The following is a 27,985-nucleotide window of genomic DNA, read 5'->3' on the forward strand; positions in this document are numbered from 1 at the left end:
TACTCAAATGCTCAGTCGAGTAACGAACCCCATTGAAGTCAATGGGAGATAAGAGTATTTTTTCAGGGCCTCCTATTCGGCAGAGGGGGGGGGGTGTCTAGTCACCTTCTAATACTACTATACTATACTGTATGTCAGATGCTTTTTCTAGATGGAGTCACACAGGAATATCAATAGTCCTAATAAGCACTTTTGGGTAGTTGTGGATTAATGCTAGTACTCCTACTGTGTACTCCAACAACACAGACTGTAGCACAGTATACAACTGCTTATACTAGTTATATACCAGTAACCTGTACCACTATCGCTATCCGTATACTGTATATTACTGATAGATTTTATTTTATATAAAATGATCAACGAGGGGTGTAGGGGTGTTATTTTTTTGAATAAAGCACTTTTATCAATTGTGTTTATTTCTTTAATTTACAGGCTTAGTAGTGGAAGCCCACATCCATTACTAAGTTGTGGCTTAGTGTTAGCCAGGATAAAATGACTAACACTAAACCCCCATTATTACCCCAGTACCCACCGTACTAGGGTTACTGGAAAGAGCCGAGTAGCAGTAGTCCTGGAGCGTCAGCAGGCTGGTATTATTAGGCTGGCGAGGGCCAAAATAACCTTTTGGTACAACTAGGCTGCTGCTGTTTGGTTTTTTAACCTGGCTGGTTATAAAAATAAGCAGCACCCTACGTGATTTTTATTATTATTATTTATTTCAAAAATAAAGTAGTATTTTGCCCCTATTTATATAACCAGCCAGGTTAAAAACCAAACAGCAGCAGCCTAGTAGTACCAGGGTGGGAAGGACCATTCATTTTGGCGCTCCCTATCTTAATAATCCCAACCTGCTACCGCCTGGTCCAGGAACACCAATTCTGACACTCCAGGATGCATCCACACTTAACCCCCTGGGGGCCTAATTGATCTCACACTGTACCCATACCAGCAAGGAAAGGGGTATATTCTTCCTTGCTGGGATGAGTGCAGTGGTGGTGGTGGAGGATCATACTTACCTGCTATGTCTTCCTTCTTCACCAGAGCCCAGCACACTGAGCTAGAAGTGTGCCGGTCTCTGGCTCTTGAAATGTGACATCAGCCAAGCAGCATTGTAAAAGAGAAGAACAAAGAAGTACATATTTAAAAATGTGCAAACCAAAATTAGTATCAAAAAATGTATGTACTTTAATAGGGATACAGCTCAAACAAAAACATTTAAAAATGTGCAAACAACACCCCGGGCCAAGCAACAGCCAAGCCCGGAAATCGATGCAGCCGCTGAATCAACAATACACAAGTCCTGGCTAAGCCACTGAGTGTCAGAGGATCGGAGGGTAAGTTAATCCTATGTCACCACTGGTAACAGAGCACAGTGTGTCCCACAAGGGGTTAATTTAACCCCCTGGGGACCAGATTGTCACCCCTTTGCCACCCCAATTGAGCACAGGGGGTTCAGGTAGAGTTCTAAAATACCACACTTTATTTTCCGTAAAATGGCGGCCATGCAATAAAAACTGCCGTCATTTTGACAGTGTGTGAGCAAAGCCTTATACTGCCAAATATCATGTTTTGACTTTACATAACATTAGGTCAGTATCATCTTGTCATTATACTGTACACAGCCGAGATACACTACATTTTTGTAAGTGACTTTTCTGTGTTTACCTTTTCGCATAAATTTTCCAATTTTAAAATCAAAAAAATCTTCTGGCATATTTTCTTTATTTGCAAATGGATCTTTCTTCATTTCATTAAAAGTTGCTCGTTTTACTACAGTGTCCAAAGATTCATCATCCAATTCTTTTTCTAAAAATGTGCACATTTGTTTGACAACAGAACGCAAATCCTGTATGGGGTAAAATACATATTTTAAATAAATAAATTTACAAAAATAAATATTTAAAATGTATTTACTAACATGGTTAATCCCTTACTGACCACCCTTATGTGTTTTATGGTGGTCACTAAGGGGCTTTATGCTACTTTATGCTATAACTTGTCCCACAAAAAAAATTATGCAAACTACTAAGAAGTTGTAGCTCTTATAATGTGACTACAAAAAAAAAAGTTTGGGCAATAAGGTCCGAATTAGCTTGGGTGATTAATCGTATATATATATATATATATATATATATATATATATATATATATAAAAATATATATATATATATATATATATATATATATATACAGTTATAAAACTTTTTGGGTTATGTTCCCACAGTATCTTTTTAGGTAAAATAATGGCAGTTGTTTTTAAAATAATGGTGGCTATAAATATTGATCAGTCATTATTAACAGCCCTCTTTAGCAAACAACAGATTTCTTTTTGCCATAGAAAAAAGACACTGTGGGAGCATAACCTTTGTCTGGTAAACTGCAGTCTTATCTGGGTATGACTGAATGGTTTACTTGGTGGAGCCATATTTGGGGGGGGTCTTTATTCAAAAGTTTGGCATGGGGCTTAAAACTTTATATAAAATTAACTTGAAAAATATAAATAGCTGTCATATGCTTACCATGATCATATCTTCATACTTTATCAAAAGAATATTGAAATAATTTTTATGAGTGTACCATTCTCGAACATGATCAAACCAGCTGCCAGCAAAAACTGGAATGAAAAAAAAGCCAAAAATTTAAGTATAAATAATATCATCAAAGAGAATGGGATCATGTAACATTTAGCATTAGGAGTGCACATATACAGTACTTGCACAGGTAACTACATGCCAGTTTGAATGCCAGATAAGGGTCACAGTGGGGGCCAGCTACCTGCTACCAGCTATGAAATTAGTTATCTTGTTTATTATGTCTGAATACGTTTGACTGACTGGGGACCACAACAATGCTCTGGCTAGAAATTAGCAAACCTCCTAAATTTGGAGTGCCTGGCCTGACAAGCATAAGGAGGGTAAGTAAGTGGTGCTGCACAGCATCGCCACTTAGTTCCTTTTGGCCAAGCAGTAAACATTAACAGAAGCCCTAACAGTAGTTTCTGTGATGTCTTACATTAGGGTCCTATGAACACTACATACTGAGCAGGAGGTATACACTGTATGCCTCCCTGTCCAGTGACTACTCACTGGGCTCAGTGCAGAGTGTTTTGCCTGGAAAATGTAGAGCTACAGTATTTTGAACAGTGATAAATACATAATCACTGCTGTCCTCTGACCAGCCATTATATGAACTGTGTAAGAATTACAACACTTACCTTCGCCATCTAAAAACTTTTGAAAGAAGTGGCCAAAATCTGGAGATGTTTCAGCATAGGCTGCCATGGCTTCAAAATGATATAGGGATTTTATGACATCCTTTGGATTTCTCATCACATAGATAATCTAAATATAAATGTATTGGTTATAGATGGAACAATAATTCCATAATTACAAATAAATCATCTTTACTTTAATAATTCCTTTATTTGTATACCACCAACTTTTTCTGCAGCACTTTACATAGCTTGTCATCACTGAAAAACTGAATTGAGTACACTAAGGAAACCCACACAAACACAGGAATAAAGACTGGCATAAAGACTGCTTGCAGAAGTTATACATTTTTGATTGTTTTGCTGAAATTTTTATGGACTGCTGTCATTTTAGCATCTATCTATCTATCTATCTATCTATCTATCTATCTATCTATCTATCTATCTATCTGCAGTGTGCCAGAGCGGGGTCCACTGCTCTTTTTTCATATATATACTGTAGTTCGATACTATGTATATGTGTAAAATCTGAGACTGATGTCAGTAATATGCAACTGCCGCCACCAGATGTCCCTGTTCTATTGCTCGGCTAATGGTTAAAAGTATATAAGGGTTAACTGGTCTCCCTATTGATGATTTCCTGCCACTGTCTGATGATTTCTACTAACCAATCCATGAGCTAGCTAACTCAGGAACTACTGCCCTATCACAGAGGGTTATCCCATGTCTTATGCCAAATCAGATTCCCCCGTTAGCCTAATATATATATATATATATATATATATATATATATATATATTGGGGTGGGACTAATGGGTTCAGTTGTAGTCGAGAGTTGTTCTAGTGTATGAAAGAGAGTGTATATTCACAGAGCCTGCTGAGAGTATTCTTTCAGACCCTGGCCTGCAGCCAAGAGCCTTGTGTGGGACTACTGTTATTTCTTCTAACTACAGAGATCCTAGCCATGTCTAGCTAATGCACCGCATGGAGGGAGTGCTGTGAAGGATGGGACTAACTTATTCAGGCTGGGGGACTGTTTCTCTTCTTATGCTACCTCTGATGAATTCTACAAAAGTAATGGTCATTGTCTTGGTTCACCGTGACAAGTGCCTGTGGGGTGCTTCCCAACATCTGCCCCCCTGGGTCACTGTTGCCCTGGCCTGCCACATATCTATCTGTCTGTCTATTCATCCATCATTTGTCTATTACCTTTCCTTTTCCATTCTTCAGTCCCCTTGGAACAAAATGCGATGCTAAATGTGATGTAAACAACCGAGGAGAAGGGCGGCGGTTATGGTCAATCTTACTGAGAGACTGAAATTCAATCCATGGTATTCTTTCAGAAGTATCCATTTGTTCTGTTCCATTTCTGTATCCTTCACTGTATATCAAACTTAGAAGCTGTTGGGTCCAAATAGTCCCTGGTAATAGAAAATAAAGTTAGGGTGCATTCACACCTACAGGATCTGCAGCAGATTTGATGCTGTGTTCAGTTATTTAAATGAAATCTGCTGCAGAAAATCAGCTGCAGATCCTGTAGGTGTGAACGCACCATTAAAGGGATTTTACAACTTTCTTCTTGGCTATAAACTGACTAATTGGTCAATGTACTGGTTTTAGAAGTTCCCTATTGGTTTGGTGCTGGAAAAACCAGGTGTCATTCATCACATGATCTGTACTGTCATTATGCCTTGTCTTTCCCACTAGTCCTCCCACACCCTCTTCAGCCTTGCCACAGAATTCATGTTAGTCTGCAGCCTCTTTCACGTCTCCCTACGCACAGGCTAATAGTGCATGCACTGCTAAGAAACAGACAGTGATACGGGCCTGCCAGAGCTGGGCTTATGTTGTCCTAAATATTTGCCCACAGCTCTCTGCATAACAGTGCATACTGTAATGGTAGAACTGTGGGTTTAAAGCAATTTTGTTAAATTGCTGTAAAAAATGGTGCAATAATGTAATGGACAGCGCATGTGGACCCGCTTGTGCTACCAAACTGGTTTATCTTTGGGCCAAACCTGGGAGCAGAGTCTAAGTGCTCCCTAGGTCTTTACCCTTTATCCTGCTCCAGAATGCGGAAACTAGACTTCTGCGACTAGAAGACACCAGGTCTCTCCACATGCATGGTGTTTGTGTGTGTAACTGTGTCTGTGCAAGGCAGCGGGGAACAGACTTACAGTAATGTTGAGCCGAGAGGCCGAATTGTTCAGGTTTGGCAACATTCTCCAAGTACTTTGCATTTGATTCCTCACAGCAGCAGAAGCTGGATGCAGACCTATTTTCTCGGATCCTCTAGGGCGGCATTCAACTTCTGCAGTTGCAGGGAGTCAAATGACAAGTTTTAGGGTTCAGAGATAGTTGCCGAATCCAAACAGTTTGCCATCTCTGCTTAACACTAACCGTAAGTCCTTTTCATAATATATATATATTTTTTTTTTACTTGAGTAAAGTAATGTACAATTTTAACCCCTTTCATTTATTTCTTATCTTCTAAGGGCATGTTCCCACGTAGTAAGAGACCGGCTGTTCCATGACCCAGCCAGGTCACGGAACGTCCGGTGTCAGAAAAGATCATCCCTGCCAATACTGCAGTACTGGCCAGATGATCTTTACCACTGCTGAATTCGGATGCAGGCGCTAAAGATGAGCGAACCTGCCGAGGTTCAGGTTCATATGAACCTGAACTCTCGGCTTCTGACTGCCGCTGTTTGCCCGATCCGTGGAGAGGGTGTATACAGCCGGAGGACCGCCTGGAAAACTGGTATACAGCCTGCTATGGCTGTTTCCCAGTTTTCCAGGCAGTTCTCCGGCTGTATCCACCTTCTCCACGGAATGGGCAGACAGCGGGAATCAGAAGCCGAGAGTTCAGGTTCATAGGAACCCGAACCTCGGCAGGTTCGCTCATCTCTAGCAGGCGCATCCATGCGTGCCCACATCAGAACTCCCCACAACACACTATGGAGTGTGCCGCTCCACTGTGTGCACTGACAGGGTTTTCTGTACCTGCTATTAAATGAATAGCAGCCACAGAAAACTGACATTTCAGTTTCTTGTGGCGCCACTAGGGATCCCGGCCAGAGTGTATACTATGTGTGTACACTCTGTCCGGGATTCCCACAATTTCAGCACTACGTAAGTACCATAGTAATCACGGCCATGATCACTACGGTAATTACGTAGTGTGAACATAGCCTAAGAGTCATAGAGTTTTAGCTTGTTTATTGTGTAACTAATTGAACTTTGGTATGCGACCCCCTCTACTTGCCATAACTTACTGTGAAACAAACAAACAAACCGTATCTTTGTGTAATAAAATAAGAAAAATAAAAAAACAGTTATAGAACTTTTAGAAATTGTCTGTTTTATGCTTTTGACTGTGCAGTTGCCAGAAGTTGCTGACGCCTCTCTCATTCTCCCGAAGCTTTCCCGGCAGCCGAGCGTCTCCGAGCCTCTCCGATGAGACTCTAGGCTGCTAGGGAGAGGGCTGCTGGGAACAGTACCAGAGGTGCGCGGAGGCCGGTAACGGGCCCTAGGTGAGTTAATTTTTTAATTTTTTTATAGTGGTCGCCTCATACGTTGGGGATGGGGCCATTTTTGAGTCCCCACACCATATGGGGCGACCATACCTGGCGTATAAGACAACCCCCGACTAACCCCGATTTTTTGGGATTAAAAAGTCATCTTATACGCTGGAAAATACGGTATACTTTTCCCTAGGGGACTTGAACATACAATCTCTTGAAATCTTGAAATTACAGTTTATGTTGTAAGCTCAATACTCTCTGAGCAAGCATTTACCGTACATAAAATTGTGAAGAGGATAAGCAAGCAAGCGTAACAGTTTACCAATTATATCAACAGGTCTGTAGAGAACGTATAATAGACAGCCCTTGTAGATAGCACAATGTATGCATACTTCTCTGAACTCTGCCCTTCGTACAGTTACAGGGCTTGTCACTTTATGTAATCAGCAGCACAGTCCTGTTTAGCAACTATTCTCTATTTACCACAATCTCTTATCTGAATTGAATTATTGAGCCATTTGTACATTAGCTATACGTGTCATTAGTCACCAGGCAGTATACAGTATGCACTTTGTAAGCTAATGTATTTTATGGTTCAATCAAGTTTTATTTAACAAATTAGTAGGTACAGAGAGTACAACAACGAAAAAGTACAAATACAGTGTTATCAATTCACATATATAACAGGCATAGCTGCAAAATGTGACAGAAATGACAACTGTACCAATGCCAAACTAGTGAAAAGCCTGTTTTAGAATATAACATGAATATAAGCGGGAGAGCAAAAAAAAAAAAAAAAAAAAAAGGTGGGGTCTTCTCTTTACATAAAAGACAGATGTAAACTTGCTAACCAGTTGTAAAGGTCTTTTACACAGGCTGATTATCGTCCAGGAGCATTGCTAGAAACGCTTCTGTGGCCGATGATAGGCCTATGTTAAAGTGACAGCGATCAGCTGAGGACTGGGAAAACATCAGATCTTTGGCCAATTGTGTCTTTAGAGCAGGCTTCAAAATTTATCATTGTTGGCCACACCGTTTTTAAAGGGGTACTCCAGTGATTTTTTTTTTCTTTTGAATCAGCTGGTGTCATAAAGTTATATAGATCTGTATTTTACTCCTATTTAAAAAAAAAATCTCTTCCAGTACTTATCAGCTGCAGCATGTCCTGCGGGAAGTGGTGTACAGTATATTTTCCAGTCTGACACAGTGCTCTCTGTTGCCACCTTTGTCCATTAAATAAACTGTCCAAAGCAGGAAAGGTTTTCTAATCAAATCTCTTTTTATTAAAACACAGAAATGTTTCACAGGCATTTAAACACAAAGCTCAACAACAAGGAAGAGTAGGGGCCACACAGCCCAATGACACAAATACAGATCTGTACAGGGTATTTTTAGATTCGAACCAGTTAGGCAACAATCAGCCAGTAAACGGAGGCAGAGGAAGTAAGTTCTAGGCCTGATGAGACAGGCTGGGCATGTGTGGGCTCAAACAGGGGGTGAGTGAAACTGGGTATAGGCACATATAACCAGGGGGGGGAGGGGGGCCAAGGTATCTAGATGTTAATTAAGAGCCAGTAGTCGGGCTAAAATGAGTGCGTAGTAGTGTAGTCCATGGGAGCCAGAGGGAGGAATGTTTATCGTGTGTAAGGGAGTGCCAGCTACAGATCTCCTCCATTCGCCGTACGTCCTCCACTTTCTCAATCCACCTAGTCAGGTGGGGGGGATCGGTCGACCTATAGTACAGGGGGATCATCATTTTGGCAGCTGCAAAGAGGTGGGTAATCAGGTCCTTTTTCTTGGGGGCGTAATGAGCGGAAGGGGCCCACAAAAGTATCAGTTCAGGGGTGAACACCGGGGTAGGGCCAGGCAGTTGGGCAATTAGCGAGAGGACCTGGTCCCAAAAGGGGCGGATGAGTGGGCAATGCCACCATATGTGGGACAAAGTCCCTCTGTCATTGAGTCAGCGCCAGCATAGGTCTGTAGGAGAGATGCCGTGGTCATATAGGAACGCTGGGGTCCTATACCAACGGTAAAACAGTTTGAAGGAAGATTCCTGGATGCGAATGCAAGGAGAGAAGCCATGAGAATGGTTCATAATAAATTGGGACTGGCTAGGCATAAAGGAGATCTGCAGCTCCCGCTCCCAATCTCTGAGACAGCTTGGAAGTGAGCCGTCTGGGGGGGTGATGAGGCCGGCATATATTCTGGAGAGGGGCCTTTTAGGGTATTGTGGGAATAGGACCAGTCTTTCTAACCAGTTGATGTCCCTTGGGCCCATGGAATGGGTAGCATAGGTGTGGCACACATTGTGAATATGTTGAGACTGGAAGTGTTTAGAGGGTAATAGGCTGGAGACGTTGAGCGGCTCATGTCGCCGAGTCAGGTCCCTAAGATGGTATTTAGACAGGTGCTTCCATAACGGAGGAGGGGGGAGAAGTGTATTAGAGGTAAGTGAAGGTAGGAGGTGGAGAGGAGTGAGGGGAGAGGGAGTGGAGAAGGCGTCATCTCGGACACATAGGTCCCATAGGAGGGCGGGATTCCAAATTTTAGAAGGGTGTGTTTCATAAAAAGCCAGTTAACTCTGTCGAAAGCCTTCTCGGCATCGGTGCCGAGAAGGACCAAGGGGGTTTTAGAGCTTTTAGCGAACTGTGTGGCAGCTATCACCCTACTAGTATTATGTTTACCCTCTCGCCCCGGGACGAATCCCATCTGTTCCTCACCGACTAAAGAAGGTAAGAGTGTGTTCAGTCTTGAGGCCAAGATCTTGGCCCACCATTTGACATCAGTGTTCAGGAGGGATATAGGGCGATAGCTACCACACAGCTCAGGATCTTTCCCTTCCTTGGGGATAATGGCAATATGTGCCTCTAGTGCTTGCTTGGGGAGCGGGGTACCGGTCAAAAGGGAGTTGCAGAGGGACAAGAAGCGGGGGGTTAGGATGTCTTGAAATTTTTTATAATATAGGATGGGAAAGCCATCAGGGCCGGGGGCTTTACCTGAGGGAATTGAGCCGAGAACCTTCTCCACTTCCTCCAAGGTAATAGGGGCTAGTAAGGTGGATTGTTGGGGGGTGGAAAGAGAAGGGAGCGTAAGACAATTTAAGAAGGAGTTTATCAGTGACAGGTGGTCAGAGGGAGTGTTGGCTGAAGGGGGGGACGTAGGTTGTACAGAGAGTGGTAAAAGGCTGAAAATTCTGTAGCAATGTCCTCAGTCCTGGTGAGAAGAGAGCCAGAGGGAGAGCGAATGGCACCAATGTGAGATTGAGTGGCTCTCTCCTTCAACAGGAAAGAGGTTAATCGGGAACATTTGTCCCCATGTAGATAGAACTTACATTTAGACCTCAGGAAGGCTTTGGCTGTCTGGGCATTTAGTAGGTCCTTTACCTGATTGCGCAAACTTGTTAGGTCGGACAAGGCTTGGGTGACTCTCGATTTTTTATGGAGAGATTCTAGGGTAGAGATTTGGGAAAAGAGAGAGTTAAGCAATTTCATTTTTTCTTTTTTCTTAGCCGAGGCTAGAGCAATGAGTTCGCCCCGTAGCACTGCTTTGTGGGTTTCCCACAGGACAGGGGCGGAAATATCAGGGGACTCATTCTCAGCAAAGAACAATTTCAGTTTAGATTGGATTGTGTCTACGCAGGAAGGATCACTCAGCAATGTTTCATTGAGCGTCCACTGCATGGGCCTATGTTCAACGGGGAATAAAGAGAGCGTGCACTCTATTGGTGCATGATCCGATACGGCAATGGAACCTATGGCAGCAGACGTCACCCTTTGGCAGATCCTTTGAGACACAAACAGGTAATCTATCCTATGGTAAGAGTCCCTGGGGTTAGAATAAAAGGAGAAGTCCCGGCCAGTGGGGTGGAGCAACCTCCAGGTGTCGACAAGATGCAGGTGCGAGAGTTCTTTTTTTAATCGACTCAGTTTGCGGTAGGAGATGTGTGAGGAAACGGAGGTTAAGTCCAGTGCTGGTTCTAGGACCGTGTTGAGGTCACCTCCTATGATGCAGGTACCTTCTGCAAAGGTGGCGAAAGTACGTAAGGTGTCACAAATCCAGGGAATAGGATGAGCGTTGGGGGCATACAAACATGCAAATGAAAACATTTCTTGTGCAATAGTGCCTTTAACAAAAAGGTATCTGCCATTGGGATCGGTCTGCTGTACAGATAGAACAAATGGGAGGTGTTTAGAGATGCCAACACTAACCCCTGCTGCAGCCTTATCCGGGTGAGGGCAATGAAACCACTGGGAGAAGACAGCAGTGGGCATTTTTGGAGTGTTAGAAGCTCTAAAGTGAGTCTCCTGTAAGAAAAGGACAGAAGCCTTTTGAGTCTTCATGAGCCTAAGTATTTGGGACCGCTTTTGCGGCACATTCATACCCTTTACATTGTAGGAAATGCATTTTAGGTTAGCCATATCATGTAAAAAAAACGGGAGAAACGGCTCCCTCGTAGGGAATCCATAGGTCCTTGGCCATGGAGAGACAATAAAGGGGGGGAACAATACATAGACGAGAGGGGGGTGGAGAGGGTGGAACAGGAGGGAAGGGGACATACATACAACTTGTATATACATTGCAATATGACCTGAGGGCAGAGGGTCAACAGAGGCCAAATGAAATAGTGCAAGAACAACCTCTAGGAGCAGAGGTAGCTAGGGAGGGGGGGGGGGGAACAACCAATAGCCTAGTACTACTGCCCACTAGGGGGCCCACAAACATGTAAGAACAAACTTAATAGAAATATAATCTAGGGGGGGGGGGGGGGACCGGGTAATACGGGCAATGACACTGAGTGACAAACACTAAGTTGAACTAAGAACTAGCGAGTGATCCATATGGAGAACAAAAACAAGGTTAAAGGAAAGAACACCTGAGCCAAACCAGACGAACTGGATAAAGGAGCACAGCAGAGCATCCAAGAATGTTCATCCATCTCCTTGGATGCGTCGGTCTTTTTTCTGTTTAGGTGATTTGGTTTTACCCTTAACGGACCAGGACCCGGGATCTGGCAGAATGGGGAGACCGGACAACGGGGGCACCGGCAGCCAGGAGGGGATGTCCAATGGTTCCAAGTCGAGCTTATCCCAGAGCACGGCCAGGTCGGAAGGCGTGCGGACCGTAAGCATCTTGCCGTTTTTCATTATGCCCAGGCCAAATGGGTAGAGCCATCTGAAGGGGATATTCTTGGACTGGAGAGCGTCCAACAGCGGTTTAAGCAGGCGGCATCTGCTAAGTGTGGAGGCCGCGATGTCCTGGAAAACTTGGTAGTCAAACCCCTCGATGGATAGGGGGGCTTTTTCCCTGGCCGCCTTAAGTATGGCCGCGGCATCCGGGTAGGCAAGCAGTTCACAGACAACATCCCGAGGTGGCTCACCTTGAGCTGGTTTGGCCCGTAGGGCCCTGTGGATGCGCTCGATCCTGACGGAATCCGCCCTGTCAGCGCCAAGTAGGTCGCTAAAGATGGCGGCGGCTAGCTGCGGCAGGGCCTCATGTGCGTATGTCTCCGGAATGCCGCGTAATCGGATATTTTTCCTCCGGTTACGGTTTTCTTGGTCCTCTATGGCTAGGATGGCATCATTAAGGCGGTCACCATAGGCATTAAGGCTTTTAGCTACTGCAGAGCTGTGGCGGATGATGTCGGCCTGCTGGTTCTCTACTTGCTCTACACGGAGGCCAATGTGCTGTACGTCATGTCGCATATCCGAAAGTTCTCTTATGATAGGGGCCACCAACCTTCTCATGAAGCTCTTTGAGACAGGGCCAACATCTGAGTCCTCTCCAGGTTCCGAGAAGTCACCCATGCTTTCATTATCTGCGTCGCGCTGGCGCGCGGGCAGTTTCTTCCCCGTCGGCGCCATCTTGGATCCCGCTGAGGCAGGGGAAGCCGAGCGTTTGTTAAGGAATTTCTCTATATCTGGTTGCGAATTCCGCGCTCGGGGGGTTCCAGGGGTGTCCTTGTGCTTGTTCCTAGTGGATCTGTGCATTCTGGGGTGCCCGGTTCCACCCAGCAATGTGGAGCCCCGTCGTGGGCAGAGGAGCACAGGGAAGTGTGTGCTACTCCATAAGCAGCTAGGCTCCGCCCCCCCCAGCAGGAAAGGTTTTCTATGGGGATTTGTTACTGCTATGGAGAGCTCCTGAAAGACTTGACAGTTCTTTGGAAGGTACTAGAAGATTTAAGATTTTTAAATAGAAGTAATTTACAAATCTGTATAACTTTCTGACACCAGGTGATTTGAAAGAAGAAAGAGGTGAAGAGGGAAGATGCATGATAACAGGAGATGTTAAAAAGATGTACACCATGTACACCATGCTTTATATTTGTTGTTACGTCTGTGCCTTTTCACATCTTAGTGTGGTCCTCTGCCCAAAAACTATAGCCTCACTTTTGGTTTAGTGGGCAATTTTCCTACCAGTCTAAAGTCTTATTCCAGCATTTGCTTTCTGGTGATTGACAGGTTTCACCACATCGGTAGTTTCTCCTGCTAGCAGTAGCATCCCTGGAACGTGAATGGGTAATGTATGCCAGTTTAGCAAGGGCTGCAAGAACATTGGCTCTTGTCAAACGATTATCGGGCCGTGTAATCGGTCCAGTAAACGAGCAACGATCTAGCAGATCGCTTCTCGTTTACAGGTATTATCGGGCCCTGCTCGGCCCGTGTAATAACACCCTCAGACTGTTGATTTAAAAAATGTATGGAACAGCCGCGTTCAACAGTTATGCGCTGTACCCAGCAAGAAAGAGCCAAAAAGAAGGGTGTAACAGTAATGTATGCTTGGAGGGCTCAAAGGACAACGCTGCAAGTCTGATAGGTTCTGGGTATTAACTTTCAGAACATATTGTACATATTCTGCAGGGGTCCCGGCGTACTGCTCTCCCGCCACACCAATCTGTGTTTTTTCCTTGCGCAGCCATTAATTGGCTGGGTGGAAGACTGCAGTAAGCAGGGCCCCAGGCAGCGAGGACAGCTAATGTATACAGTATAGTATATATATATACCCAGCTATGTCTATCTATCACACACATAACAGATCAATAGGAGCCTATATATATAAATATATATATGCAAAATATAAAAATTTATCACAAACTATTCTGAATATTCACTAAGTATATAATGTTTGTGAATATATCATAGCGATATAAATATGCAAACACATTATGAACTCAGACATATTAGTTTGTATATATATATTTATATGCATACGTGTGAGTGTATTCTGTGTGTGTATATATACAGTGGTGTCTTGGTTTATGAGCATAATTGGTTCCTGGACCGTGCTTGTAACCCAAATCCACTCTTAAACCCAATCAAATTTTGCCATAAGAAATGATGGAAATGCAGACAATGGGTTCTAAACCTCCAAATAATGATTTATTATTGTGAATAACATGTTACACTAATGAAACATTCAGATTCAGCAGAATATGTGATATTATAAGTTACTGTACAGTAATGGAGAGGATGGGAAACATAAGGGCGGACAGAGACTGCAGGGAACATGAAGGAATGAGCAGGACAGATGTGGGATCATACATGCAGCACTCTGTCCAGGGAGAGAGGGGATACAGCTATGGAGAGATTACCTCCACCGTCCTGTCCTCTGATGTAAGCCCAAGCCTGAAGTCAATTTGCTATTATTTGGAAGGTTGGGTGAGACTTCGTGGGTCACAGTACAGGGCTGTCGATCACATAATGCCGACCATGCCCCTACCCCACTCGCGCACCCACCCACCACAGGGAGCTCTTAAACCAAATCAATGCTCTCAAACCAAGTCTTAATGTCGAAAAACTGAGCTCTTAAATCAAAATGTTGTTAAACCAATTAAACTCTGAAACCAAGTTACCAATGTATATATATTTTAATAAATATATATGAAAAATCCAATATATATATGAAGACCTGTTAAATTTCCGTTAAATAAAAGGAACCAAAGCAAAGGTTACATTTTAAAACTCAGTAAGTTTTATTTTGTATGAAAATTTAATTAATATGTTATAAATATTTTTAGCAAAGTGTAATAATATTTTAAGTTCAGTTATAGATAAATATACATTCTTTAGAATTATTCTAACTGTACACAACAAGGTGGAATCAAAAAGGTTTAAACAATTCAAAAATGAACATTAAATAAAGTTATTATTCAAAAAGGTACAACAAAATTAAATCAAAATAAATTGGTGTACGTAATGTCATTTACATTTGATTGTGTTGAGGGCTGATAGTAGCGATTCTGGTTAGGCGTTGAATGATAATCACCAGGGGGGTATCTAAATTCTGTGTTGGGTGGGTTGTACTGATGTTGGCGACGACTGCATAGTATTGTGTCGTCATCCAGTTCACCCTGGACACCCTTTATCAGTAGATCAGTCAACATTTTTTCAAAAAACAGTTGTTGTCCAGGGTTCATCCGTCTCATTTTGGCTGCCACGTTGATGCCCACAGCATCAAATTCATCAGTCTTTTTATCCAATAGGGAATTTGCAGTGGCTATTAGTTTAGTTGCCGTATTTTTGGCAATTTGCTGTGGGTTTTTTCTTTTTCTTTGGGTGTTTGTAATAGGGTGTTCGACACGATTTTCTACAGAGACCAGTGCTGTTTCTTCATGTGATGTTTGAGCTTCATTCTCTTCCAAATTGTCTGTATGAGGCTAGAAAGTAGAAATAAAGTAGTGTCAGACGGTCTTATCTTAATTCATAATGTACATAATAAAAACAATGGTGGCGGCCTCATCTCCCCCACAGTGTGAATAAACCCTCGTCCCTCTATGACACTATTACATTGTAATTATTCCCTTGTAATGACAGTATGACTGATAATCAGGCATAAAATTTTTGGGCAAATTCAATATCGACAATTCACTTAAAACACTTACCGAACTCTCTGTGTTGGAGTCATTTTGGCTTTGCTCTGCCAGGAGGTCTCCGTAGTCTTCTCCAGCGTTGCTATTGGATGTCCTGGGTGTTTCCTGGTCCCTGGTGAAAGAAAGCAGATCAAAATACCATAAGCGTGGTACATAAATTTCATCGGCCCCTGCTCCAGACCTCTTTGAAGATTCGATTTTATTGAGCTCTTTTTTGTACACGGTTCTAATATTCTGTATTTTAGACTTTACAAATTTCTGGTCGGCACTTGGATATGTCTTGCGGCATAGTTCAATTAAAGCCTCAATGGCTGCCGATTTCTTAAATTTGTTAGAATAGTCAGCACTTTTGATTTTCCAAAGACAGGGGTAAGATCTGTACAATTCAATGAATTGACGCATAAACTCATCTCCACAGCGGTCCATTTGATGCTTTGCAAAGTAAGAAATATTGGTTAATACAAACGTTTTTCATAAATTTTACAAGGTTTTGGCATAGTTAAAAAAAAAAAAATTATATATATATATATATATATATATATATATATATATATCTATATCTCTATCATAAACTTGAAATATTTTGTGAAAAAAAACAATAACTGTAAACCGGAAGTGTAGGCCGCCTTTAAAGGTGCACCACGTGCTAGCGAGTGTTGTGCGAGTTAATACAGCAGCATTGCGTACGAAATTTGAATGCGTTTCATAAGGCATGAATTGAAAAAATTGCGGAGTACACTTCCGGTTGGCTGCCATGCGGTACAAATGGGCTTTTCATGCGTACGCATTGCCCTTACCGACTACTATTATCCGGCAATGCGCTCGCTAGCACGTGGCGATGGATGCGGCGGCATAACTGGCATATAACATAATAAAATGGTTCTAATTTTTTAAATTTAGACGTTTAAAAAGTAAGGCAAAAAAAATGACTACAAAAAGGATAAGCGCGTAGATTCAACCTACCGTGAATATGGAGTTGCTGTTCCGTAAAAATTTGCGTTGGCAACAAGGATTTTCAGTGCAAAGGTCCAGTAGATCTGTTCGTTGAAGCGTGCAATTTCTTCTTTCTTCGTTCGTCCTAAGTGAATAGATACTGCCTGTGCGACTCACTATTTATGTGATTCAAGAGGCGACATTGTCCAATGACTGCTGGATTTACTTAATTAGATTATCCGATAGCCAATCTAGTTTGTCGAAGCTGTGTAGTGGGCGTAGGTGTGAAAAATTTTCAAAGAGCGATACAGCGTACCAACCAAATGTACCGGCATGTGTCTGCGAGCGTTGGGCGATTTTATGAAAGTAGTAAAAGTTAAAGCATACGAAGGTTATAGGGCGAAAGCTTTTATTATTTCCCTCGCTTGGCTGGCGAAATTACGTTGCGTGGAAAGGGCCTTTGGACGACCGGAAGTGTAGGCCGCCGAAGCCAGCGCCACGTGGCAGCAACAAATGTACCGGCATGTGTCTGCGAGCGTTGGGCGATTTTATGAGAGGAGGAAAAGTTAAAGCATATGAAGGTTATAGGGCGAAAGCTTTTATTATTTCCCTCGCTTGGCTGGCGAAATTACGTTGCGTGGAAAGGGCCTTTGGACGACCGGAAGTGTAGGTCGCCGAAGCCAGCGCCACGTGGCAGCAACCAAGGCAGCGGCATGTGTCTGCGAGCCTTGGGCGATTTTATGAGAGGAGGAAAAGTTAAAGCATATGAAGGTTATAGGGCGAAAGCTTTTAATATTTCCCTCGCTTGGCTGGCGAAATTACGTTGCGTGGAAAGGGCCTTTGGACGACCGGAAGTGTAGGCCGCCGAAGCCAGCGCCACGTGGCAGCAACCAAGGCAGCGGCATGTGTCTGCGAGCGTTGGGCGATTTTATGAGAGGAGGAAAAGTTAACGCATATGAAGGTTATAGGGCGAAAGCTTTTATTATTTCCCTCGCTTGGCTGGCGAAATTACGTTGCGTGGAAAGGGCCTTTGGACGACCGGAAGTGTAGGTCGCCGAAGCCAGCGCCACGTGGCAGCAACCAAGGCAGCGGCATGTGTCTGCGAGCGTTGGGCGATTTTATGAGAGGAGGAAAAGTTAAAGCATATGAAGGTTATAGGGCGAAAGCTTTTAATATTTCCCTCGCTTGGCTGGCGAAATTACGTTGCGTGGAAAGGGCCTTTGGACGACCGGAAGTGTAGGTCGCCGAAGCCAGCGCCACGTGGCAGCAACCAAGGCAGCGGCATGTGTCTGCGAGCGTTGGGCGATTTTATGAGAGGAGGAAAAGTTAACGCATATGAAGGTTATAGGGCGAAAGCTTTTATTATTTCCCTCGCTTGGCTGGCGAAATTACGTTGCGTGGAAAGGGCCTTTGGACGACCGGAAGTGTAGGTCGCCGAAGCCAGCGCCACGTGGCAGCAACCAAGGCAGCGGCATGTGTCTGCGAGCCTTGGGCGATTTTATGAGAGGAGGAAAAGTTAAAGCATATGAAGGTTATAGGGCGAAAGCTTTTAATATTTCCCTCGCTTGGCTGGCGAAATTACGTTGCGTGGAAAGGGCCTTTGGACGACCGGAAGTGTAGGTCGCCGAAGCCAGCGCCACGTGGCAGCAACCAAGGCAGCGGCATGTGTCTGCGAGCCTTGGGCGATTTTATGAGAGGAGGAAAAGTTAAAGCATATGAAGGTTATAGGGCGAAAGCTTTTAATATTTCCCTCGCTTGGCTGGCGAAATTACGTTGCGTGGAAAGGGCCTTTGGACGACCGGAAGTGTAGGCCGCCGAAGCCAGCGCCACGTGGCAGCAACAAATGTACCGGCATGTGTCTGCGAGCGTTGGGCGATTTTATGAGAGGAGGAAAAGTTAAAGCATATGAAGGTTATAGGGCGAAAGCTTTTATTATTTCCCTCGCTTGGCTGGCGAAATTACGTTGCGTGGAAAGGGCCTTTGGACGACCGGAAGTGTAGGCCGCCGAAGCCAGCGCCACGTGGCAGCAACAAATGTACCGGCATGTGTCTGCGAGCGTTGGGCGATTTTATGAGAGGAGGAAAAGTTAAAGCATATGAAGGTTATAGGGCGAAAGCTTTTATTATTTCCCTCGCTTGGCTGGCGAAATTACGTTGCGTGGAAAGGGCCTTTGGACGACCGGAAGTGTAGGCCGCCGAAGCCAGCGCCACGTGGCAGCAACAAATGTACCGGCATGTGTCTGCGAGCGTTGGGCGATTTTATGAGAGGAGGAAAAGTTAAAGCATATGAAGGTTATAGGGCGAAAGCTTTTATTATTTCCCTCGCTTGGCTGGCGAAATTACGTTGCGTGGAAAGGGCCTTTGGACGACCGGAAGTGTAGGCCGCCGAAGCCAGCGCCACGTGGCAGCAACAAATGTACCGCCATGTGTCTGCGAGGGTTGGGCGATTTTATGAGAGGAGGAAAAGTTAAAGCATATGAAGGTTATAGGGCGAATGTTTTTAGTATTTTGCTCGCTTGGCTGCCATTACTATTACTACTATTTTAATGGGCCACGCACCTATCAGTCAGGCAAGAAATTTGCATACTGAATACACCCATATGGGCAGAAAAAAAAAAAAAAACCTACAAGAACGATAATCTGATGCTTTTCGTTCAGTTGAATAACTGAGAAGCGAACGATCAACGAGCTAGAAACGACCGCAAAAACGACTTGATTTAACGACCATCGCTTCATTGAAATGGGAAAACGATTAAAAAAAAATCGCTAAACGGTCGTTTGAGATCGTTGATCGTTAACGATAATCTGAACGATAATCGTCCCGTGGAATAGGGCCCTTAGCCAGGCTGCAGATGGTTTAGACTGGTGTCTTTCCCATCCCCCTTCCTGTCAGTCTGTGTTCTGTGTGGTCTGGGTGTCTGAGGGCTGATCCTATCATGCCCTGGACCAAGACTCTGGCATCTCATAAGAAGTCCATTTGTGCTATGGGACATAGCTTGCCATAGTCTATTGTAGCCTGAGCTGGCATTTTGTATTGGATCGGATTGCTTGCCATTCTGTCCTCTTTGCCTGTCCTGACATTGTTTTTGCCTGCTTTTTTTTGTCCTGTTCTACTATCTTCTGTTTGAACTTTATCTGGTCGACCATTCTTTATTGTTTGTCTGTCTTGTCTCGTTCTGTGTTTTACTTACCCAGCATAGGGACCATGAACTAGAGTCGGGCTGGGGAAGGGACAGTCTTGGGGGACTTAGCACTAGGGCGCACACTGTCTGTCTCTTTACTCTATTCAGTTTCCCTACCTCTTCGGAAAATGAGCATTACATAAACTATAGCTTGTCAGTGTAAAGTATGGATATGCTGAGTCCTCCAGAGTAAGAAACAATCTTAGTAGTTGCCTTATGCTATAAAGGGACAACGCCCTTCATTATTTTATAATTCAGTAATACAGTGGTACCTTGGTATAAGAATAACTTGGTTTAAAAGCGTTTTGGTTTAAGAGCTCACAGTTTTTCAAAATTGTGACTTGGTTTAGGAGCATTGCGTTGGTGTTAGAGCTCCCTGTACTGGGTGGGAGGGGGAGTGGGGGAGGGGCATTGTCTGTATATCAGGGTCTACAGCCCTGTACTCTGACCCAGGAAGTCTCCCTCACCTTCCAAATCATCCAGATCCACTTCAGGCTGGGGCTTACATCAGGGGACAGGACTGTGAAGGTAATCACTCCATAGCTGTAACCCCTCTCTCCCCAGACAGAGAGTGCTGCATGTATGTGCCCACATTCCCTGCTTATTCCTTCATGCTCCCTGCAGTCTCTGTCAGCCCTTGTGTTTCCCATCCTCTCCATTACTGTACAGTAACTTATAATATCACATATTCTGCTGTTTCCGAATGTTAGTTTCATCTGTTTTACATGTTATTCAGAATAATCATTATTTTTGGGGTGTGGAACCAAGTGTCTGCATTTCAGTGATTCCTTATAGGAAAATTTGCTTTGGTTTAAGAGTGGATTTGGATTACAAGCGCCGTCCCGGAACGAATTATACTCGTAATCCAAGGTACCACTGTATTATTTAAAATGTGGATTTCCAAACGAAGTAAACCCTTTAACTCACCTGATTTTGGATAGGTAATCAAGAACACATCATCCTCTCTTATTTCAAAATCCTGCAGCGAGTCTATGTATTCTGGTTGCATTAATTCCTTAAAAAAGCAAAATCCTTTATATCGATATAGATTTGAGTCTTGTAAAACCTGAGTAATTGTGTCCATGGTTGAATGATGCTACCTGTAGTAAAATAAAGAAATAAATGAAGTAAATTTAGCTTCCATGACTTGTAAATATAGAATGGTGATTGACAATGTCAGTAGAAGTGCCAAATAAGTGGAAAAAAAAATAAAAAATATGAATTTAAAGTGACACTGACACCCCATGATTGCCTACTGAGCTCGCAGAACCACTGGATAGATATCAGTAAAAGCATTCAGAATGTACCTACAGTATCTTGTACGTGTTTTTATTTTTATAAAAAGAAGCTTTTATTCAGGCATTGAATAGTGTCAAGGAGAAGGGGCCTATCAGTCCGTCAGCCCATTTTATAAAAAAAAAAAACGCAGGCAACAGAGGTATGTTCTGAATGGTTTTATTAATATCAAGGCATGCCGCCAGCCCAGTAGGCACTCAGGGGTGACAAGGTCGCTTTACCATATTGCTATTTCCTCTACAAAATGTTCCTGACAACGCAGCAATATATGGGACAGTCAGCATAGACATGTCCATATAAGTATAAGTCCATATAAGTACTGACAATTTAAAGAGTCACAACAAACTTTTCACCACTTAGTAACCTGTTATGTTATTCATAACAATTTGTAAATCATTTCATCTACCAAAAAATGACTCCTTGTCCTTGTCCTTTTATGTTTCAGCCACTAGGTGTCTCACTTTTCTGCAATATGCTGTTCTCTCTCCTATAGAAACATTAACATGGATCGCAGAATGTGAAGTTGGAGCTAAGTTAGTGCTATATTCTGGAAAACAGGAGAAAGCCTGGGCTGTGTATCTGCAATCTGAAAAGCCTGTGTCCACGCTCCAAAGAATCCTTTCTGTCCCTAAAAATCAAGGCTTCCCATTCCTCTCAGCAGCAGTTTAGTGCTCCCCTAAAAGTCCCTGCCCTAAAAAATCAAAGTTCAAATCACCCCCACAAAAAATTAGCTCACGACAGCACGCTCGGCTTTTGTATCCTGATGACTGGCTGCTCAGTGGAGAAGGTGGAGACAGCCTGAGGATCACCTTGAAAACATGGATACAGCATATGTCTCCACCTTCTCCATGGAGCATCCAGACATCAGGATTCAAAAGCCAAGTGTGCTGCTTCGTACGAATCTTAACCAAACACACTTCACGCATTTCCATTTTTTTCCAACTGTAGTCCAAATATAATTTTTTTCTCTCTTTAACCCTTAGGGGACACAGCCAGTCTTCATTTTTGCGCTTTCGTTTTTTGTGTATATAAGGCCATAGCGCGTTATACATGTTCCTCAAGTTGTTACGATTACAATGATATGTAACTTGTATAACTTTTATTTTATTTGATGGCTTTTAAAAAATTAAAACCTTTAAAAAAAAAAAAAAAAAAAAAAATATATATATATATATATATATATATATATATATATATATATATATGTTCCTTAAAATTGCTCCAATCCCAGGCTTATAGCGCTTTTATCCTTTGGTCTATGGGTCTGTTTGAGGTGCCATTTTTTGCGCCATGATCTGTACTTACAATTAAAATTTTTCTAGATTTGATGCAACCAAAAATGTGCAATTTTGCACTTTGGAATTTTTCTGCGTGGCAATACAAAACATGTTTATTCATTTATTTATTTTTTATTTATAAAATGGGGAAAGGGGGTTGATTCTTACTTTTATTAGGGGAGGGGATTTTGTATATAGAAAAAAAAAACATTTTATTTTTACTTTACACACATATATATATATATATATATATATATATATATATATATATATATAGTAGAAGCCCCCCTGGGGTACTTCTAGTATGACTGCTCTGATCTAACATTGAGATCTATGCAGTATAGTTATATTGCATAGATCAATGAGATCTGGGCTCTATTGCTTTCGGCTGCTGCAGCCAAGAGCAATACAGTGCCGAGCCTGGATGAGCGCCATTATGGTGCAGACCCCGGCCGGCTTTAGATGCCGGGATAATTTGGGGATAATTAGCGGGCACAGCGATCTACATGCAGCCCCAGACCGTGGCTATTAGCGGGCACGGTCCGGGGCTGCATGTAGCACCCGGGATCGCGGCAGTTCAGAGTGTGGTCGCCGCGCGGCCCCACTCTGAACTTCCATAGTTTGACCAGTACCAGTACCAGTCCATAGTTTGAGTCAGTAACATCCCGATGCAGCTATGGGTTCAGGGTGGGTTCACACATAACGAAATCACAGAGGATTTCATGCTGAAAGTTTGAATGGGATTACATGCGCACAGCTGAATTTTCATCCCGCTGCGAGTATGTAAACACTGTCTCCCTTAACCCGTGACAGCCAGGTGAATACATTACCGGCTTATGGCTCTCCTGGCATCCTGACGTATGTACGTTAATCCTATTCAAACTGACAGTGTGGGAACTGCAGTGGATTTCGTTGCAAACTCGCAGCGTGAAATCTCCTGCAATTCTGTTATGTGTGAACTCACTCTTAAAGTACTATTTGTCAAACATTAAAAACAATGCTGCTTTTGTCTCTGTTTTTTGGCTCTTACAATGTGAGGTGTTACAAACGTGCCAAAAATCACTGAAGGGTTCAAATATAATTGTCTGGGAAAAAAAAGCTACATAACGTAAATTACATGATGAAGTAGGAGAACATTTTAGAAAAACATAGAAAGAACACTTTATCTCTATTCAATTAGGTTGTTGTGAAAAATAATGACAGTACCATGACCGAAACTGTCTATAAGAGTCCATTTACTCATACAAGATCTGCAGCAGATTTGATGTGGTGAATCTGATGTAGATTTGATGCTGTGTTTAGAGATAGACAAAGTGAATTTTAGCTAAAAATTCACACACAAAAAAAAGTTTATTTACCTCTCTGTGCCTCCCCAGTGTTCTCTTCCATGTTTTCTGCCACACACTCACTGACTCAGGGACAGCACCGCAGCCAACGTCATCAAATCTGCAGGATATCCTATGGGTATGTGCACACTGAGGAATTCAGAAGGAACCTCCGTTGCGGAATTTTAAGCTCCTGCACCGCTCGCAGACTGCAGCCGCCGTCCGTGTCTCCGTCCGTGTCATAGACTCCATTCTATGCACAGGCGGATTCCTTCCTCCGTCCAAAGAATGAACTTGATTATTCTTTGGACGGAGGGCGGAATCCGCCTGTGCATAGAATGGAATCTATGACACGGGCAGAGACGCGAGCCCCTGCCGATATCCGTGAGCGGGCGCGAGGCCCTGTGCTGCAGGGCGTTCTCTCCCCGCTCTGGGTAAGAAAAAAAAGAGTCAGGCTCAATAGAGCTCCATTATAAGCCTAACTCTTTTTCTAACACAGAGCAGGGAGAGGACGTGCTGCAGCGTATATTCCCCCCACTTATCGGTACGGATCTGAAAATAACTAAACACAACACAAAAATACCTAAACACAGCAACACCCTCTCAGCAATAAATGTCATATAACTTACTAATGTATGCTCTTCCTGCTCTCCACTCGTAGACTGAGCTGGATGAATAATACTGCTTTCTTACATAACCAAATACCAGGAACTCTGCCAAGAGCTGAAAACACAGCAAAGTCCAAGAGATTCCATTCCATTCCATTCTTCTAGTCAACCAAATAAATTTAACCATTGAGTATCAGTTAGTCAGGATGCATACTATACTAAGAGATTTTTCTGTGCTCTGATTTCTCAGTTTTTGCACCAATCAATATGTTAAATATTGTTTTGCTCATACAGAGAACTAAATGCTTAACCCTTTGAGGACCAGGCCCAAAATGACCCAGCGCTTTCGTTTTTCCCTCCTCCCCTTCTAAGAGCTCTAGCACTTTCAGTTTTCTATCTACAGGGCCATGTAATGGCTTATTTGTTACAGGAATAGTTGTACTTTGTAATGGCGTCTTTCATTTTACCATAACATGTATGATGGAACCCCAAATATATTATTTATGAAGATATAAATAGGTGAGATCGTAAAAAAGAATGCAATATGTTAACGTTTGGGGTGTTCCTGTGTCTACGTAATGCACTATACAGTAAAAGCGACATGATACTATTACTCTATAGGTCAGTCTGAACACAACCATATGCAGGTTTACACAGATTCTCTAATGTTATATATATTTTTTTAATGAAATCCTGTTTTTTTTTGGCAATTAATTATTAATAAAATGGGCCTATTGTGACTCTTATAACAGTTTTATTTTTTCACCTACGGGGCTGTATGGGGTGTCATTTTTTCCGCCATGATCTCTAGTTTTTATTAATACCATATTTGTGAGGGTCAGACGTTTTCATCACTTTTTATTAATTTTTTTTATATATAATATAACATAAAATCGGTAATCCACGCACTTTTTTCCCTCTTTTCGTCTATGCCGTTTACCGTTCGCAATGGCGCTGGTTATATTTTAATAGATCGGACAATTACGCACACTATGGTATATTATATGTTTATTTATTTTTATATGTTTTTATTATATAATGGGAAAGGGGGATGTTTTAAACTTTTATTGGGGGAGGGGCTTTGGGGTAGTGTATTAGTGATTTTAACTTTTTTTTTATACATTTTAAGTCCCTTTGGGGAACTTTTACATACATTACTTTTATTTTATACACTGATTATTGCTATGCCATAGGCAATCTGCTCATTGAGCCTGCCTGTGCCCCGATGCGGAGCGCGCTTCATAACTCAGGATGTACCAGTACATCCAGGGTCGTCTGGGCACAGACTTCCAGGACGTACCGGTACGTTCTAGGTCGTCTAGGGGTTAATATCACAGCACAGCCTCCCATTTCCAAAAAGTTGGCACCATTATCATACGTGCACCTCTTAGTGGATACGGCGGGGCAATTGGGGGCAAGGCCTAATGCACGCTGGAATTGACCAGAGCAGTAGAGGTTTTTTGGGGGGGATTTGCTACTGCTTTGGACAGTTCCTGTCACAGACAGAGGAGGCAGCAGAGAGCACTGTGTCAGACTGTAAAGAATACACCACTTCCTGCAGGACATACAGCAGCTGATAAGTACTGAAAGACTTGAGATTTTTAAATAGAAGTAATTAACAAATCTGTATAACTTTCTGTTGCCAGTGGATTTAATTACCCCTTCAAGATGGTCATACACCTTTAACAAACAGATGGCCTAACTATCGTTTGGCCACCAGTTAGCTGTCCCTCCCGCCAACCATCCTCCCATATACACTGGAACGTTCAGCATTTCCGAGCGATCATTTTGTGTTCTCTATGGGAAAGGGAGGAATAAGCTGTATCTCTGGCTACGGTTTATCTCTTCCTGAACAAAGGTGTGGGGCAGTGATTGTCCATCACAGCTGACCCTTATCTTCACTGACATCCTCTGCCAGTGATCGTTCAGGAGAACCCCACACGGTGGGCACAACTGACTAAAGTCTATGGTGCATGGGGATTGGGGACCTTTACTGTAAGGTTTTTCCACAGATTCAGAAATTATCCAAAGCAAAGAAGGACTTTTTACATAATCAAATTCTAAGTTCCTTCCCGCTATTTATTATCTCCATTCTGCTTCTCTATGCTATTGTAATGAATGTAGGTTCATTCATTCATTATTAATATATTATATTGAATCATCTTGTGAGCATAACTCTCATTCCTCTTGTATCTCTTTCTATTTGTTTGTTATAATGTAAATCCTCGTTTTAATTGTGTATGTACCCTCTGAAAGGTAAAGTTTTGCAAACTATTACTTCTCTGCAAATCAAACTATTACAATCAATAATGTATGTTAACAGATGATATTAGTAATACTCTTCCTTGCTACATTTTGTGAGACTGTAATACATGCTCAAAAATTGTACTGTACTTTAAATGACACATACCAATATAAAAGTGATTCTGTTTGTTCAGCTCATTGTATTATGAAACTAAACACGGGCTGTATTCAGTTGCCTTTTAAATAAAACAAAAATGTAATGTCATCTTTGTCCCCTAGAGGGCGTCAAAAGACCTATATAAAAGCATGACATTATATTTGTACATATTTACTAGGATACATATTAGATATAGGTATTATTGCACTGAAAAAGAGCCAGGTGTATAACTGCAAAGGGGAGAACATTTCTGAATTTATAGCAGGATAATTCTTTGGGTCAGTTTGTGGAGAAACCAACAAGAAGTTATGCTCTGTTCGATCTGGTTTCTAACAATGCAGAGATAATTAGGAATGTCACTGTCCATGAAAACCTTGGTAACTACGACCACAATACAGCAAAAAGTTGTAAAAATATATGCCAGCTCGGAACTGGTGTAACTCTTTTAGCTTGCTGCGCAGGTGGATTTATCATGGGGCATGCCCCTAGAGATGATAGTTGAGAAATCTTTAAATCAAGGTTAGATAATTACACTGCGAAATGTATTCCTACAGGTAACAAATATAAACAAGTAAAATTAAACCCTGCATAGCTAACTACTAACAGGGCAGCAATAACAGCAATAATTCACAATGAGGCAGTTGGCCAAAAATTGCAAAAATAAACTTCCCAAAATTATTCCAATATATAAATAATAATAAAAAAAAAAAAAGAAGTCAGAGCATGTAGGACCCCTAAATTTACAAAAGAAGACGGTGAGGCTGAGGTGGCTGGGGTCGAGGCTGAGGTGGGTGGGGTCGGGGCTGAGGTGGGTGGGGTCGGGGCTGAGGTGGGTGGGGTCGAGGCTGAGGTGGGTGGGGTCGGGGCTGAGGTGGGTGGGGTCAGTGCTTGCAACACATGTAATGTACTGAACTGCTAAATGTAGATATGGTCCAAGATAAATTAAATAAACTGAATGTAAGCAAAGCTCCTGGACCTGATGGATTACACACCAGAGTTCTTAGAGAACTTAGTACAAAATATTCTGTAATTTGGTGACTGGTATTGTGCCAAGGGACTGGCCTAAGGCAAATGTAGATGCAGAAAATATGAACGTGGGAAAAGGAATGGGGATATTCTGTTATGCATTTATTTAAATCTATCAAATGGTGCCATTTCTTAGTTAACAGTAAACAAAAAAAAAAAAGCTTTATATATATATATATATATATATATATATATATATATATATATATATATATATAATACACAATGGCCAAGATTTATCAATGAAAAAAAAAAAATGTCCGATTTGCAACCAATCACCTCCCAACAGGATTGATCTAAACATTTGGAAGGAATGTAAATACCATATAAACAGACT

At 42.5% G+C, this 27,985-nt stretch overlaps 2 protein-coding genes across 4 annotated transcripts in view; both read right to left on the minus strand.

The window, feature by feature from the left end:
• The window catches only part of LOC138795614 (amine sulfotransferase-like), a 44,677-nt gene extending 20,403 nt beyond the window's left edge, over nt 1-24,274 (minus strand). Inside the window, exons 1-6 of one of the 3 annotated variants that reach the window (XM_069974933.1) lie at nt 23,647-23,808; nt 20,643-20,815; nt 4,421-4,632; nt 3,215-3,341; nt 2,520-2,614; nt 1,666-1,846 (exon numbers count right to left, since the gene is read on the minus strand). In XM_069974933.1, coding sequence (XP_069831034.1) covers nt 1,666-1,846; nt 2,520-2,614; nt 3,215-3,341; nt 4,421-4,632; nt 20,643-20,799 — 772 coding nt within the window. In that variant the 5' untranslated portion in view covers nt 20,800-20,815; nt 23,647-23,808. Of the gene's footprint in view, nt 1-1,665; nt 1,847-2,519; nt 2,615-3,214; nt 3,342-4,420; nt 4,633-20,642; nt 20,816-23,646; nt 23,809-24,242 lie in introns of those variants that run through there. The other 2 variants (XM_069974932.1, XM_069974934.1) reach the window with 2 other exon arrangements.
• On the minus strand, nt 14,831-16,008 carry LOC138795615 (uncharacterized). The gene is made up of 2 exons (XM_069974935.1): nt 15,614-16,008; nt 14,831-15,388 (listed from the first exon to the last, which is right to left on the minus strand). Exons 1-2 carry the CDS (start codon nt 16,001-16,003, stop codon nt 14,906-14,908), a joined length of 873 nt encoding a protein of 290 aa, XP_069831036.1. The 5' UTR covers nt 16,004-16,008; the 3' UTR covers nt 14,831-14,905.
• Nucleotides 24,275-27,985: the final 3,711 nt, after the last annotated feature.

This window comes from Dendropsophus ebraccatus, chromosome 6, assembly GCF_027789765.1.
Source record: "Dendropsophus ebraccatus isolate aDenEbr1 chromosome 6, aDenEbr1.pat, whole genome shotgun sequence".
Lineage (NCBI taxonomy): Eukaryota > Metazoa > Chordata > Amphibia > Anura > Hylidae > Dendropsophus > Dendropsophus ebraccatus.